The sequence below is a fragment of the Cupressus sempervirens genome, chromosome 5, assembly GCF_028749045.1.
Source record: "Cupressus sempervirens isolate cs-2001-9-10 chromosome 5, ASM2874904v1, whole genome shotgun sequence".
NCBI lineage: Eukaryota > Viridiplantae > Streptophyta > Pinopsida > Cupressales > Cupressaceae > Cupressus > Cupressus sempervirens.
Genome location: NC_143122.1, coordinates 856077245 through 856094995, shown reverse-complemented (window position 1 = coordinate 856094995; position 17751 = coordinate 856077245). Strand labels below are relative to the sequence as shown.

Genomic DNA, 17751 nt, shown 5'->3' with positions numbered 1-17751 from the left:
CCATCAGCTGGGATGAGCTGATGCATATCTATGGACCCACGCACAGGTTGGCATCCGTGTTGGGTATTTTATTGAGCTGCTTCCTATGTCTTGACAGGGGATAGCATGGGTTGGAGTGTGGATGGGGTGTCATGCTCCTTAGGATGGTTGAGGCACCCGAGATCTTTGGGTGGCATCAGTGCATGTTGGTCCATCTTTTTCATGAGATGCATGAGGTCGTCTTCCATGAGAGGAAGACCATGGCAAGGGGTGTTTATGTTCTATAGATCTAGGCCTGGGAGCATCTCCCTGTATGTAGGCCGACTTTTGAGGATTCTCAGGAGCCCATGGAGCCCTACATCTGCAGATATCGATGGCATATTACCCAGGCCCACCTGGGTAAGACTGAGCACTGGCAGACACATCTCGATGAACTGGTGTCTGTTATATGGCGACCCTGGAGAGAGATAGAGGACTGGGATGATGCCCCCAGAGAGTTGCCCTGGATGTTTAGTTCTCGACCGCTAGCAGGCAGGACGACATTAGTCATAGAGAGATTCATGATCTCATGAGTGTGGCGGCAGTATGGCTGACCACAGGACATTTTAGCTGAGTATTGTGCCTATGCTATGGTGCAGAGGGATATTGACCGAGGATGGCCTCCATAGATGGATCCAGGATGATCCATGATAGACATCCGCAGCCTAGCTACAGTTCAGTGGGACTACCTACTGGCGATAGCAGATGCTGGGATGACGCCTGCATATCAGGCATTTTTGATTAGTCATCCATACCCATGTTTTACAAATCTAGTGGGGATAGCAGGGCAGGTACAAGGGCAGGGACAGGTGCCCCAGCAATAGCAAACACAGCCATAGTTGCCACCACAGGTCCAGCACCGGGTATAGCAGATGCCTATTCCCCCACATCAGATGGGATCAGACCTAGGTGTTGGGGGCAGTGGGGTAGGACATAGTCGGCAGAGGACAAAGGAGCAAGCCCCTCAGCAGGAGGTCCCACAGTAGCAGGTGCCTCAGTCACAGGTACCTCCATCGCAGCATGCACCTGAGATGGTTGATGAGGATATGTCGGATTAGCTGGCAGGTGGGGTACAGGATATCGAGAGCGAGTTCATGTAGCCTCCTGACAGTTGGGAGAGTTGCAGATTGCATTGGCAGTCAGGGATGTGCAGCTGGTAGAGCGACAGCGAGAGCTAGATTGTTAGAGTGAGTGCGCAGAGACTGCAAAGCGAAGGCTGGAGCTGGCACAGGATGAGATCCTCTTCTAGTCTACTCGAGCTACATATTATTATGCTGCATACACTAGTGTCGTGCCAGATGAGACATTGCAGGTGCAGCAATTCTCTCAGTACGCACGAGAGTTCGGAGGTGCACGACCTCCTGTCAGGTCGGATATGCCACCACCGCCTCCGCCACCTATTGCCCTTGCTCCTCCTGCTCCTCTTGGAGGTGAGAGTTCAAGATAGAGTTAGATGCTCTGTGCCTGATTTTTTATTTTGATCTCTGGCTATGTATCGATTGGTGTGTCAGCACCGCATGTATAATTTTTGATCGATTGCGCTCGAGTAGTGCCCATTTTTGTACTGACCCATATTTTGATATATATATATATATATACATGAGATTTTGAGCCAAGTATTCCTGTGTACATGTCATTGTCTATTTTGTTTTTCTTTGATGTACATGAGATGTATGTTGTACTTAGATAAAACACATATGTATGAACTGACATCTTATGTAGTGTTGCATATTTTTGTTTGACAGTCGCAGGTATTCCATTGAGGAGCAAGAGTCGACGAACCAAACCCTTATGCAGACATGGAGGAATTTGATGCATGTGGAGTATGAATAGAATTACCATTGAATTGCATGCTAATGCAAATGAAGTATGTAATGCAAGACTATGTTAAATGCAACCCTAGGTCTGGTTACCAAGCCTTGACGATTTATCATCACTGGATATAAAATAAAGCTTGTATGTTATAAAACTCCCACTGACATTGCAATCATGAAAATATGAATATAACATACATTATTAGGATGTCGGGATTAAATGTAAGCATTTGAGGCACAAGAAACCAAAATGACCAGAACATTTGTCCCTTTTAATGTAGCAAGTTAACATAAGCATCAAAGCATAAATGCTAGGATGACCTGAATGTTGCTTGCATGACAGGCACACCAAACACACAAGAGATTCCTCTTATGCTAAGTATTTAGTATTCATTCTATCCACAATGACCCTTGCATTCATAACCTAAGACAGAAGTGTGCTAGATATACTCGCAGTGATCCGTACGTTCACTTAATAGGATGAGTATCAGTATGTACTATAGCATGAAGAGTTCACTCCAACAAACAAGGAGGAGAACCAACATCATTGATGTATAAAAAGAGTCGAGGTACACACGGCCATCCAATACAAGATGGAGGCTCTTATAGTGGACACCCCTCTAATAGGAATAGATCAACTTATTGGAACTAAACCGCAAACAGAAAGCAAAGAAAAAGATCATGCCCCCAGTCATTACTTCTTTAGTCGAAGATGACATCATCGAGTTTCTCGAGGAGATATGATAAAGAAAAAAAAATCAAACAAAGAAAATGCTCAGCATATCGAAACAAGTATATCATTTTTTTTTTGAGTTCAATGTTTTCGGGATTGATGTCAAGTGCTAATGTCCAGAACATGTAAGAAAGAAATCTCTTTAGTAGGGTGACAACAGTAGGAAGACACAGTCAGAACGACTGGTGACTGAGGTCAAAGAGGAATCTTCACAATGAAGAACCTAAGAAGGACTAAGTGACAGTAGACAGATACAACCAGGACGATTGGTGACTGACGGAAGAGATTTTCCATAAAAGAATCTAGAGACATGACTTAGGAACAGTAGACAGACACAGCTGAAACAACTGGTGACCATTGTAAAAGAGATTCTATGAGGAGAATCTCGAAAAGAGTGAGACTAGTGACAGTAGGAAAATGCAGTCAGAACAACTGGTGATTGTCACGAAGGAGATTCTATGAGGAGAATCTCAAAAAGAGTGACACTTGTGATAGTAGGCAGATGCAGCGAGAACCACTGGTGACTATCATGAAGGAGATTCTATGAGGAGAATCTCAAAAAGAGTGACACTTGTGATAGTAGGCAGATGCAGTGAGAACCACTAATGACTATCACAAAGGAGATTCTATGAGGAGAATCTCAAAAAGAGTGACACTTGTGACAGTAGGAAGACGCAGTGAGAACCACTGGTGACTGTCACGAAGGAGATTCTATGAGGAGAATCTCGGAAAAAGTGACACTAAGGGGGGAACGCCCCCGAGCTATGACAAGACTCAATCCATGGATGCATGAGCAAGAAAAGCAGGAAAGCAAAAGCATGAAAGTGACTATACAGAATAGCCAGAAGATGCGTTGCAAGATGGAGCATTGGGAACAAGAGGCGCTTGTTTACTAGGTTTTCACCTTCTTGGCAAGTTTTCTCTTCTCTTTTTTTTTTAAATTTTTTTTATTTTTATTTTTTATTTTTGATATTTTCAATTTTTTTGGTGTTACCAAGGCACCTATTGCTAGGTTTTCACCAAGCTAACAATTTTTTAGGACTTTTTACAATTTTTAGATTTTGTTTTAGGACATTTAGATATGTACAGAGAGCTTGCTGAGATTGAATCAACTGTAAAACCGCTTTAGGTGGAGAGTGTTCATAGGCTCTTTAAGCACTTCTCCTTCGGTTGTGGAAAGCTGATAGGTGCCAAATCCATATACTACAGTAATGATGTAAGGACCTAGCTAGTTTGGTTCAAACTTTTCCTTTTGCATTTGTTGTTGTTGATTCTTAGGATTCTCTCTCAAGACGAGATCACCTAGCTAGAAGTCACGTGGCCTAATTCTCCTATTGTAGCTTCATGTCATTCTTTGTTGATATGCTCGTAGATGATCACAGGCCACTTGTCATCATTCATTCAGCAACACAAGCTCTTGAATCCAAGCTATCCTATAGTCGTCATCAATGATAAGACCTTTCATAGAGATTCTCAAAGTAGGAATCTCGATCTCTATCGGAAGCACAACATCCACCCCATATACCAACGCAAAAGGAGTCATGCCCGTTGGAATTCTAATGCTTGTTCTATATGCCCATAGGGCTAGATTGATCTGGAGATGCCAGTCTCTCCCTGACTTACTGACTGTGTGATGAAGAATTTTGAGGATCGCCTTATTGGATGCCTCAGCTTGGCCATTACCCTAGGGGTAATAAATGGAAGACCAATGTTGTGTAATCTTGAATTTCTTGCACAGTTCCTTGAGGTCTTTATTTTTGAACTGTCCTCCATTGTCAATAATGATTGAGGATGGTATACCATATCTACAGATGATGTTACAGTTTTTCCATTAGCAATTGTGAGAGGGACTGCCTCTACCCATTTTGTGAAATAATCTGTAGCGGTAATAATAAACTTATTTCCATTGGAAGAGGTTGGGTGAATCTGCCCCACCAAGTCAAAGGCCCATTGTTGAAATGCCCATGTTGTAGTAGAGGGAATTAGCTCTCTGGCTAGAGTGTGAATGAGATTTCTATTTAGTTGACACTACTTGTAGGACCTAGCATATTTAACAGCTTCTTGCTCCATTTTAGGCCAGTAGTAACTAGCACGAAGGAGTTTGCGAGCTAGTGTCAAGCCATTGGAATGAGATCTGCAAATGCCTTCGTGAACATCTATTAGTGCACATTTGGACTTGTCGAGTTCTAAACACCTAAGGAGTGTTCCTTCAAGACCTCTCTTACACAGATCGTCAGCAATAATGACATAATGTGAAGCATTACAGATTAGGTAATGTTTCTCATTCTGGGTCAGACCTTCCGGAATGGTTTGATTAGGAAGGTAGGAATAGATGTGATGGTAGCGGGATGATTCTTGTCCTCTAATAGAATAGATCATCCTGGAATCAGGTGTGTCATAGGCTGGGTAGTGTAACGCTTCCACCAAGAACTCGTGTTGTAGATCATTTTATGGAATTTGTAGAAGGGAGGCCAGAGTGGCCATGGCATCGGCCACTTTATTATCTACGTGTGGAACTTGTTGGAAGGTGATGTGTGCAAAATATTTTGTCAAGTCATCAACCATGCATTTGTAAGGAATTAGTTTTTCATCCTTTGTTTGATACACATCATTTACTTGGTTGATGACAAGCTGAGAGTCACCGAAGATATCCAACTGATCTACTCTCTATTCAGCTGCAATTTTCATACCATTGATCAAAGCTTCATATTCAGCAATGTTATTTGTACAAGAAAACAAAATCTTGTACGGTTTGGGCAATGAGTATCTCTGTGGTGTGATGAAAAGTAATCCAACACCTGATCCTTGTTGTGTGAAGGATCCATTGAAGAACATAACCCATGTATGGTGAGTGAGTGTTAGAATTGACTCATCTGGAAAATCAATGTTTATTGGTAGAAGACTCTATATGGGTGCCTCGACCAGCTGGTCTGCAATTTCCTGTCCCTTTATAGCTTTGCGTTCAACATATTGGATGTCAAACTCACTTAGTATCATGACCCATTTAGCCAATCTTCCTATGAGAGCTGCCTTACTAAGAAAGTACTTTAATGGATCTATTTTAGCCACAAGCCATGTAGTGTGGAAAAGCATGTAGTGTCTCAACTTTTGGGAAGCAAAGACAACTGCCAAGCAAGCTTTCTCAATAATGCTGTAGTTTTTCTCATAAGAGACCAATGTTCGATTGAAGTAATAAATAGCTCTTTCTTTGTTATCATTATCTTCTTGAGCCAACAGGATTCCCAAAGATGTTTCAGTGGCTGAAATGTATAAAAGCAAAGGCTTCCCATGCATAGGAGGCATCAGGATTGGTGGATTGACAAGATATTGTTTAATTTGTGTTAAGCTTTGCTCACAATCCTGGCTCCAATTGAATTTCACACCCTTATGTAAGGTCTTTATGAAGGGTTGTGATTTATCTGCCAATTGTGAAATGAACTTGCGAATAGATTGAAGCCTTCCCTGTAGTCCTCTCATCTAACTGATGTTCCGAGGTGGTGGCATGTCCATTATTGCTTGTACTTTTTTTGGATCTACTTTAATTCCCTTTGCAGAAACAATATATCCTAACAATTTTCCTGATGTGACACCAAATGCGCATTTCTTAGGATTGAGCCGAAGACTAAACTTTTCCATACGATCTAAGATTGGTCCCAAATCGTGCAAATGAGTATTGCGTTTAGCGCTTTTGACCAAGGTATCATCAACATAGTCCTCCATGGTTCTATGCATCATGTCATGGAAAATTGTAGTAACAACCCGCTGATACGTAGCTCCAGCATTCTTTAAACCAAATGGCATCACATTCCAACAAAAGGTTCCCCATGCACATGTGAAAGCTATTTTCTCTTGATCTTTTGGCACAATTTTTATCTAATTGTATCCAAAAAAACCATCCATAAGTGAGTACATCTCATAGCTAGTTGTGATGTCCACAATCATATCAATATTAGGGAGTGGAAAGTCGTCTTTAGGACATGCCAAGTTAAGATCACAAAAGTCTTTACAAACTCTGATAGACTTATCGTGCTTAGACACAGGGACAATATTGGATATCCATTTAGCATAATCAATTGCACGAATGAAACCAGCCTTCAGAAGTTTATCTAATTCGGCTTTGATGAGCAATGCAACATGAGGATGCATTTTTCGAAGCTTCTGTTTAACTGGTTTTATGCCTGGTGCTATGGACAAGTGATGCATAATAAGATCAGGATCCAATCCTGGCATGTTAGAATATGTCCAGGCAAAATTTATTTTCTTTCCCTTGAAAAAGGCAATGAATTATTCCTTCTCTTCAAGTGACAATGACTATGCCAGATGTATCACATGAGGATGTTCTTCTGTGCCCAGGTTAATTTTCTGTGTTGGCTCTATTAACACTGATGACCTCTCCTAAAAGTGACTGGGAAGGACATCAAATATCTCATCCGCAGGCACCTCAGAGAGGTTTTCACCCTTGGATATGTCTTTTGTTTTTACTTTTTTGGGATTCGACACTGCCACAATGTGGTTTTCACCATTAGACCTCTTGTATTTTTTTTTAAAATTATGTGACTGAGATATTTGATGTCAGCCTCAGTCATGTTGATGCTCTACTCATTTCTGGAAGACATTACAGGTTTGATAATGTTTCGGTAACAGGCAAGAGGATAGTCATTCTGGAATGTGGGGACTTCCCTAGATGCATTAGGGTTCCAGTCTATAAGCTCGAGATGTGCGAGTGAGAGAGTAGTGGCTGGTTCAATTGCATTCATAGTATAGTCATTAAATGCATGGACTAGCAACTCGAGACCTACGGTGACCTCACCCACAGGTGTATTCAAACGCCTCAGAGTATGAACATTAGTAATTGATGACTCTAGGACACTAGTTGGATCAGACCCCTGTGACCTATTCCTAGATGTTTCACTCACTTCGATTTGATTTTCATAGATATGCACTTGGTCAATGTCTTTATTAGTAGTCACTTCTGAAATATTGTCAAATTCATATTCATGAGAATCGGTGCTACATGGTGAGAGACTATAGAACTCCCTAACAGTGATAGGGACATACTCTCCTTAAGCCTCTGGATTTTTACACAAATACTCAATATGGCATGACTAACTAGATTCTCCCTTTTCTGAATGATATTTGAGTTTCTCAGCATTGTCCTCAGAAGAATCACTAGTGTCATCCACAGTGCTAACACGTGGCACAAAGTCATCTGGCTCAGCAAAGAATTTAGCAAGATCATAAGGAATAGGATGAGGGTAAGAATCCTCATCATCAGATTCTTCCTCTTGAGTACCTGACTCAGATTGTGACTCATTTTTAGATGAACTCTCACGTACAAGTATGAATTTATTGGATCCCAAATGGAAAGGGACCTTCTTAAACCCTAGGCCAGTTGTGTCACTGTTGTTGCAAGCTGTTGCTTTGATAGGATCTATTAAACCATTTTTATTACACCCAATAGGGCCAGTTCCCTTGTAACCAAAACGCTTCATAAGCTTAAGACTAGGCCCATACTTCTTAGGAGTGATTTCTCGAGCTTATTCTGTTAGGTCTACTAGAGCCTCTTCTTTGTAAAGCCATGTAGCAATGGCTTTGTTTTCACTTTCATCTTCTAAGGGCACTGTAGCTTTGACAAAAGAGCCATTAAACTTGGTCTGAGGTGTCAACATGAATGACTTCTTTGTTTCTGAGGGTCTCCCAAAATGTCAAGGGGACTTTGGAATAGATGTTAATGACAGAACTAGTTCCATGTGGTACTCTCCCATACCAGTTTCTTTCAATTTAAATGACTGCTCAATTTGTTTCAGCTTATTGTTGTGACAATCAGTAGACTCACAGTTAGCAGGGATGAAAGAATCAACAACTTTGAGCATATTGCAAGTGTAGCTAGTAGTGGTAGGAATAGTAACTTCGGAGCCATGAAATGAGAATTTAATGCATTGGTGGTATGTGGATGGCACAACGTGCATCTCATGTATCCATGGCCATCCCAACAGAATGTTGTAGGCTAAGGGAATGTCAAGCACCTGACAGGTGACATCCCTATCAACAGGACTAACACAAATTGGTAAAGTCACAAGACCTAGTGGCTTTCGTTCTACTTAATCGTACGCATTAATAGCGATCTTTCATCAAGGATCAAAAGAGTCCTTAGAATAATCCAATTTTCTAAACAAAGTAGCAGAAACAATATTTAGGCCAGCACCATTGTTAATGAGTACCCGACGAACACATGTCTGGTGGATCATAACCTCAATGTGTAGAGGCTGATTGTGTGGGTGATTCAGTGAGTTGTCATCCTCCTTGGAGAAGGTCATAAGATGAGGTGAGGTCAGGTGACCTACCATGGATTGAAATTGCTCAAGATCAAGATCTTGTGGAATGTTTGCCTCAGTGAGGGCTTTGTCTAGAATTTGCCTATGAGCAGGCGAGATCTTAAGCAGCTCAAATATTGAAATGTGAGCATTAGTTCATTTCAATTGATCTAGAACACTATAACTGGTTGCAGTCAAGTTGGTTGTGTGTTTTGCACCTTTACCGGATGGACCAGCAAGGGTTTTGTCCTTGTGTTGTTGGGTATTTTAAATAGGAGGTGTAGGGCCTTTGAGCACCAACTTCGCATGAGAGTGAGTAATAGCATTAGCACAATGTTGTGAAGATGCATCATTCATGTTATTGGAAGTAGGGCCTTTTAAGAAAAATGGTGTCTTGGATTTGTCGTTATCTTGCTTGCCCTTTATGGTAATAATGTCACAGTATTTAGAATCTATAGGTTCAACCATGTGAATGACATTTTCATCGTTGGAATATGTATAGTTGGCCTTATTGTAGGGTTCTAGTTTCAAAGTGTCTCCTTTTTCATAAGCTGGGAAAGGCTCTTTGAATGCCTTGTGGTCCAAGTTTTTGTTATGTCCATCTACCACAAGTTCACCAGCATCAATCATGTCCTAGACTTTATGACGTAAGTTTATACAATTGCTAGTTTTGTGTCCCTTGTTTTGGTGATACTCACAAAATCAGGTCTCATTCCACCATGGTGGATGTGGTTGTGGATCATAGGGACGAGGGTTATCCATTGGTGAGATAAGCTTGTGTTGTAGCAATGTTTTGTAAACCACATCCAAAGGTTCTCCCAAAGGTGTGTACTCTCGCTTGGGTCGTGTTGCCCATGAGTTTCTCGATTTGTTCCCAGATGCCTTATTGTCAGGAGGAGGCTTCTCAGAATTTTTGGCCACTTTGAGGAAATCTGTGAGATTAAATGCTGCTTTAGCAAGTTTTGGTGTGACATTATCAACAACCTCATCATGTACAATTTCTCGGTTCTTGTTGATATGTTTGGTTTTATCCCTGTTGAAAGTGGAACCTTGTTTTGAGTCTCTCTGAAGAGTGAGCTCACCTTTCTTGACCATAAATTCTTCGATACGGATAGCCTATGTAATCATGTCTTCAAAGGTACATGGACCTTGTAGTTGGACTCTATACCCAAAATTAGGTAAGAGGTTATCAGTGAAAATGTTGAGCTTCTCTGTTTCTGGGATTTTATGGGAGTACTTAGTGTAAAGTTGTCTCCACCGTTGGAGGAAAGTGAGAAAAGGCTCACCAACCTTCTATTTAAGGTTGCATAGATCTCGAATATTTACTAGATGTTGAATGTTATGAGAATATTGCTGAACAAATGAATTAGCAATTTCATCAAACGTCTTGATACCAAGAGGTAAATGTGAGAACCACTCCAAAGCTTGACCACCTAGGCTTCTAGGGAATAAACGCATGAGGTACGTTTGATTGTGTATAAACTCCATAGACAAAGCACCAAATTCTTGCAAGTAATCTTGGGGATCAGTAGTACCAAAGTACTTGTCATATTTGGGTAGTTCTACGCCTCTTGGGAAAGGTGGCATGTTTATACTTTTGTCAAATGGAAATAAACAAAGAACATCCAATGTGTATGTCTTTTTGGGTTTCTCTTTCTCATGCATCATCTGAGCTAATTGGTCTTGCATAATTTTTAGTTGTTTTTGGAGTTTAGCAGTCTCAGTTTCTTCTTCACGTGTGATAATGGTCTCCACATTGAAATGTGTGGGCAGTTTAGCTCCCTCTTGGGCGAGTTTGAGAAAGTACTTTTCTTTCTCTTCGTGGAGTAGGATTCCCATGACCTTCTGAAAGTTCTTGTCTCTTTGAAATTTTTCTATGTGTTCAGGAAGGATTTCCACCTCTTCCTGTTCCTCATCAGTGTCATATTCTTTCTCTTTCTCCTTGTCATCCCTAGGTTTTTCTTGATATCGACTATGACTACCTCGTTCAGGTTCACGATTAGTCATTATAGGAACTTGTTTAGTTTCCGTATGTTGTGTTTCAAAAGGGTCCGTGGAGAAAGGATCATACATTGTGTTTGGGAACGCAGGACTTCTACCTGTCTCAGTATCCTTTTGGTAAAAAGGATTCCTAATTTGTTGCAAATTGGAAAATGTTCGTTGAACTTGAGATGACCTTGTAGGTGAGGAAGACCGTGAAGACACCTCACTAGCCAAAATGGATATAGATTGCGTAGCGAAAGGTAAGCTACCTCTACTGCGATTACGACCCCTAGCACAACCATGTCTAATGTTATCAGGATAAAACACGTTGTCACTTCTGGTTGTGACAGTCATAGGAAAGGACAAGAAGCTAGAACCTAGACAAGGACTACACTAAGATTGAGTCTCAAAAAGGACAAGATAGTAGCAAGAATGTTGTTGACTAAGGCACAAATGGTCTAATTTAAAGGCTAGAACAGCCAAAGATTATGACCACTACGACACAAAGTATGACAAGCATTAAGATGAGGACCAAAATTACTTATGAGATGAGACTAGTCAAGGTATAAGACACAAGTTTTCAATTAAGTGAACTGTCACTGTTTCAAGACTGTTTGCAAATAGAGAGCGATAAACGGATGCAGAAAAGGACAGCGTGCAGGCCACAAATAGCTAGAACAGACCTAGATTGTTAATGCTGATACAAAGTCTTGTGCGAAAAACTTTTACAAGTCGCACAAAGAAGTTTAACGGGCCGCACGAAGATGTTTATGTCTCGCGCGAAGATCAATAACAGTGGTTTAATTTTGCACAAAAATGTTTATTGGATCGTGCAAAGATGCACAACATAAATTTAATTTCGCGCGAGGACAAAATGGCTTCGCGCGAGAGCCAGATGATTTTATGTGAGACCCAAATGATTTCGCGCGAAAGGATAGAACAGTTTCACAACAACGACTAATTTTGACCAAATTTTTTATTGTTCCAAGAACCAGGTAGATAAACAGGCACGTAGAATAGAAAGCAAGTGATTTCAAGCATGTCTGAAAATAATGAGCAAGGAAAAAAGAAACCTTGCGCATGAACAATCAAGTGACTTAGTTTGTGCTAATCCCTAAGAGAGCTATTTGTGTACGTTTTCAAAGAGTTTTGCAATCATTGCACATATTCCTAGAAAATAAAAGTTGGCCTCTCTAAGGTATTTAGTAATGGTTTGACTCTGCAACTTTTATGACTCACAGGGGTGACCTCCAATCTTAGCGCACCGAAGTTTTGACACAGTCTGAGAACTTAATCTTCAAGAGTTGCTAGGGAGATTTGACAACCCACAATGAACCACACCCATGGAGATTTCTTCCACAAGGACATTTATATAGCGGTTGTCACTACCATGGCGAAAATGGCTATTACCGCTTGAAGTTCTGTCAATGCAGTTTTCCCTGTAGAGGGATTGTCTGCTACAGTTAACCCTCTCTAAAGGTGATAGACTCACAATAGTATACCACGAGGGGACTTAGCCTCTAGATTCAAGGTTTTGACACCTTTTCACCTTTAGCCCAATCAAAACAGACAGATTAATCTGACACGCTAAACTAAGATTATCTCTTAAAGATCTATGATATCATCTCCCCGTGATCTATCAACCTCTTCGGAGAAAGGATGCCTTAATCAAAAAGTCAAAGATTCATCTATCTACGAGATGCTCAAAGTATCCTCCCCACCTATAAGGAATCCGTCTTAGAGAGGAGTTTCACTAGGAACCCACTCCCTCAAGATCCACAAATAGTGTTCATGGGGGCTTAATTACTATGTGTATAGATGTTAATTCTTGAAAACAAATCTATCTAAAAGCAATCAAAAAGCACATGGTGGTACACTTAACACTTTAACTAATGTGAGGTGAGTCCAAAGATGTGAAACATTTAACCTCTCATACAAGCCAAAACGAGTCCACAACTCAAAAATTAGTGAGTTCAGAAAGCACAAAAGGGTTTCCTTATGGAGCCTTTAATGCTTATGTCCTGAAGACCCCTCCCCTATTTAACGTGGTGCTGAGCTTGCAACCATAGGGTGGAACGAGGGGCGATGGATTAGCGAGTCCAATAACCCAAGATAGCTAATTAGATCTATCTCTAAAGATTAAGCCTGCTAGATGAAACTAATAGAGATCACAACCTAGTATCAAATTATGCATGTGTTGTAAAATGAGAACATGAAAAAAAATACACACACAAGCTTGACACAAGATATGTTCATTTTAGCTCCAAATGAAATGTTATCAGTCAAAAAGAATTACCTGGTAATCCTCGCAACGCGCTTAGTAGATGGTTACTTGTTTCTGGCAACTTTAGCATACTTTTCCCATTGTCCCGCAAACCGCTGTTATGTTGTTCCAAAAAAATAAGAAAACACAGAAACACGAGAAACCGTGAACAGTTAGCAGGAAAACCAAAAAACACGAAAAACAATATAAAAAATTGTCTCTGTCAGCAGAGTTTCGCACGAAATTCTTGACAGTCCGTGCGAAGAAGTTTTACGGCCCGTGCGAAATCAAATTCGGCTCACATGAAATTAAATTCAACTCACGCGAAATTATAGGTTTCATGCGAAGTTTCGCGCGCCAAACACTTTCTCGCGCGACGCGAAAAGAATCTTCGTGCGAAGATTCTGGATCCTCGCACGAAAATGTACAGTCTCGCACGAAGATTCCCAAATCTATACGGAACAGTACGAACAGAGAACAAAAAAATGATTTAAAAAACACAGAAAGAGACCAGAAATGTATGTGTGAATATGTGGCCTCTGCTAACACACACACTTCAACACGGTCATTGTATGCGGATTCATCTCGGAATGAACATTGGATTGTTCATCTGAAAATCAACCTACAAAGCAACCTATTGCCTTCTATCTAAAGGGATTTTGCTTGTTAATATCCTCAGAATCAAGATGCAGGCAACCAGACCCTCTAAGAACGAAGGATTTCACAATGGAATTAAACTAAGAATGAGAATGCATGCAAAAAATGTAAGTAAATGTGAGCATGAATTTCTGCAGCAATTCGATGCGAATTCTCCAAATTCATTCCCCAAAATGAAGAGATGAGGGTCTCTTAAATAGAGTTTCCTGGAATCCATCAATAGTTGAGATCGATTTCAATCAACGGTCAGGATTGAAGATGAGGTTCAGTCATAAAGGGAGATTTCGAAATTAAAGAGAGTTAATAGATTTAATTTGAGTAAAATAAGGAGTTAACTGTTTTAATTTGAGTAGAAAAAGGAGTTAACTGATTTAACTCATTTTTTATCAATAGTGAACTGAAAATTTTTCTTTTTTGAACTGAAGAGAGATTTTGTTAAGATATTTAATTTAATAAAATGAGATATGCTCTCATAATTACTTTTTCTATTTAATTAAATAATCTTTAATTAATTAGAGACACTTTTCTTATTTAATTAAATAACTTCATTTAATTAATTAGGAATATTTTCCTATTTAATTAAATAACTTTGTTTAATTAATTAGAAGTAAGTACTCCATTTAATTAATTAATTTTGTTTAATTAGAAATACCTTTCCCATTTAATTAAATAATTAAATTTAATTAATCAAGATAGGCGTATTTATTAAATTAAATAAATTTAATTCCATAATACATTAGCCTTAGGATATAATTATAATTTAATTAAAGTATAAATACTTAATAATTAAATTATAATTAAACCAAGTAGGTTTAATGCGACTAATATGAGTGTGTACTATAGAAACTAAATAAGGAATATGATGAATGCAGATTAGGGTTTTCTGCATCTGACAATTAAGTCAAGTAGCGAATAGCATAATGAGAATTGCCTATTAGAATAGGACTTAAAAATTATCAGAAATAGACCAGAATTGGTATAATGGCAATGAGCCAATTTTGGGGTAGGCCTATTACATTTCCCAGTTCATTAATTATGACCTCTGAAGATTGGTCAAGAGAATCTCAACAAAGAATTTAATATTTATGGATTTGTTATTGTTGTTTTTAAGTTGGATTTGGTAGTTCAAAATCTGTTGTCAGTCTTAAGTATCATATATTTTGATTGAAACGCTACTCTTGACCTGTTTGGTTGGTTCAATTGAAATTATAGAGGAGGATATATTTATTAATGCTATTTTGAATACGTCATATGATTGTTTTTATTATTTCACAACGCTGGTTGCCTTTATGGTCTAATAGATACTGATGGACCAGCCAGATTAGTTGAATGAAGAAATTGTAATCTTCATTTTATGAGGTTATGAATTGTATCAGTGAAAGAGGTGCTTAATGTGTATCAGTGATAAGGGGCACATGATGCTTGCATTGTGGTTGTGTTGCAGACCCGAAGGTGAAGGTACCGATTGGGAGGAAGTTCATGATACTTTTGATTCCATGGGCCTTCAAGAAAATCTATTGCGAGGGATTTATGCCTATGGTATGTGACATTTAAGGGACATTTGTCGCTCAGTTTCTTCTTTTTGTCTGTGTTTATGGGATATTTGTTGCACAGTTGCTCACAAAAGTTTCTTCTTCTGGTAAAACAGAAACAGCTCTCTAACTTGCACATTATTGTTATAGACATGCGTAGAAAGAGCATATTTCTTTTAATTGAAATGATTAGTGAACAACAGTAACATTGAACTGGACTACATTATTGAGTCTTTCAGAGTAGTGGGTCTCCATTATAGTATAATCTGTAACAAACCTATGAAACCCTGTTCAACCACAGCGAACTCCTTCAATTTCCTGCCCCTGGAAATTTTTTTTAGTGTACTTCCATTGTGGATGTTCTCTTACAAAGCAACTGTAAATACCATCAGCACACTGACATCGTTCAAAGAATCATATAAATATAGTGATACTAAATTGCAACCTTGAGTAAATCGTCTCAGGAGTTTAGTTTGGTTGGTTGAAGTAATGAGTTTTTATTGTGGAGATCGTGGTTCAAAATTTAAGAGAAACAGAGTAGAATTTGAAGTTGCCGCTCTTGAATGAGCACAAGATTTTGTAGAAGGTTTCAATATAGAAAAACCTGACTAAATTGTTGCGTAGTAGTTTATAAAGTGAAGAAGATTTTGTAAAGGATTTCAATATAAAGTGGATTTCAATATACCCTGACTAAAAATTGTTGCATAGTAGTTTATAAAGTGGCACAAGAATTTGTAAAGGATTTCAATATAAAGTGGCTAATGGCCTGGTTTGTAATTTGGCTTAATGAGATCTATTCGCACATGAATCTTCAGGTTTTGAGAAACCATCTGCGATTCAGCAGAGAGGTATTGTTCCTTTTTGCCGAGGCCTCGATGTTATTGCGCAAGCACAATCAGGAACAGGAAAGACTGCAACATTTTGTTCAGGAATTCTACAGCGGCTGGACTACACTCTACAGGATTGCCAGGCACTAGTTTTGGCACCAACTCGGGAATTGGCACGGCAAATAGGAAAAGTTATGAGGGCACTTGGTGATTATCTACAAGTCAAAGTGCATGCTTGTGTTGGAGGAGAAGACACCAGAGAGGAAATTCGTATTCTGCAATCTGGTGTCCATGTTGTTGTGGGGACACCTGGCAGGGTTAAAGACATGTTGAGCCGCCATGCCCTGCGCTCTGATTATATTAAAATGTTTGTTCTTGATGAAGCAGATGAAATGTTGTCACGTGGATTCAAGGATCAGGTACTATTAGAGTTAAATTTGTCAATTATTAAATTGGTGGCGGATTTAGTCTTATCGAATTCTATTTCCTAAAACATTCCTTTTCTTCTTTTCATTTTTCTTTTTCTTTTTGCAGATATATGATATTTTCCTGTTGCTCCCTCAAAAGCTCCAAGTTGGTGTTTTCTCGGCTACAATGCCTCCTGAAGCCCTGAAGATGACAAGGAAGTTCATGAATAATCCAGTCCGTATTCTTGTGAATAGAGATGAACTTACTCTGGAGGGTATTAACCAGTTCTATGTGAATGTGACCAGAGAGGAAGATAAGCTTGATACACTCTGTGATTTGTATGAAGCACTAGCCATAACACAGAGTGTGATTTTCGTCAATAGGAGGACAGAGGTGGATTGGCTTGCAGACAAGATGAGAGCTCGAGATTTTACAGTGTCTGCAATACGTGGTGATATGGATCAGAATACCAGAGACATCGTTTTGAGAGAGTTCAGATCTGGTTCTTCAAGAGTGCTGATTACAACTGACCTTTTGGGTCGAGGTATTGACGTTCAACAAGTTTCTCTTGTTATCAATTATGACCTGCCTACACAACCAGAAAAGTATCTACACCGTATTGGTCGTAGTGGGCGATTTGGTAGGAAAGGAATGGCAATTAGCTTTGTCAGCAGGGATGATGAGAAAATGCTTGAGGAGATTCATAGAGTTTTCGATGTGGTAATTGGAGAAATGCCACCAAATGTTGCAGATTTGGTATAAGAGCTTGCAAGCACCTTTGAAATCTGTCAAAGCATCTCGCTTCAGAATTTGTGGCATGATTTATCAACCTTTCTTGAAATTCTCAACTTTAATACGAATGTTTTCTGAGCAAGTCCTCGTTGTGTCCGCTGCTTCGAGTTCACACCATTGCCACTAATAACTATAATGTGTTAATAATAACCGGTATTTGATAGAGGATGATCCTATACATTTGATTTACGTTTTCTCATTCAAAATATATTTTTTTAAATATAGAAAATGAGAAATCTTATGGGAAATATCTTCTCTTGAGATATTACATCCACTTAGTATAGTGAATAATATACATTGAGCCGTCTACAAACTAAAGCCTTGAAGAAGTATTAGTATATGATGTAATACCTCACAATGGAGAAGGGAGAGCTAGTGTAGATCTATTTTTATTTGAAGTGTCATCATAA

At 39.3% G+C, this 17751-nt stretch overlaps 1 protein-coding gene across 1 annotated transcript; it reads left to right on the top strand.

Annotated features, from left to right (window-relative positions):
- The first annotated feature begins 665 nt into the window (after positions 1-665).
- On the top strand, positions 666-17311 carry LOC149558606 (eukaryotic initiation factor 4A-1-like). The gene is made up of 6 exons (XM_089830957.1): positions 666-827; positions 1130-1199; positions 1317-1386; positions 15227-15321; positions 16130-16560; positions 16676-17311. The coding sequence occupies exons 1-6, from the start codon at positions 666-668 to the stop codon at positions 17309-17311; spliced, it is 1464 nt and encodes a 487-aa protein (XP_089687083.1).
- Positions 17312-17751: the final 440 nt, after the last annotated feature.

What these genes read in the sequence shown, in the direction of transcription:
- LOC149558606 (XM_089830957.1), top strand. Translation starts at nt 666, where the DNA reads ATGATAGACATCCGCAGCCTAGCTACAGTTCAGTGGGACTACCTACTG. An exon ending in AGGTACAAGGGCAGGGACAG is followed by an intron (nt 828 to 1,129) that starts GTGCCCCAGCAA and finishes GCCTCCTGACAG; the next exon opens with TTGGGAGAGTTGCAGATTGC. An exon ending in GGTGCACGACCTCCTGTCAG is followed by an intron (nt 1,387 to 15,226) that starts GTCGGATATGCC and finishes GTTGTGTTGCAG; the next exon opens with ACCCGAAGGTGAAGGTACCG.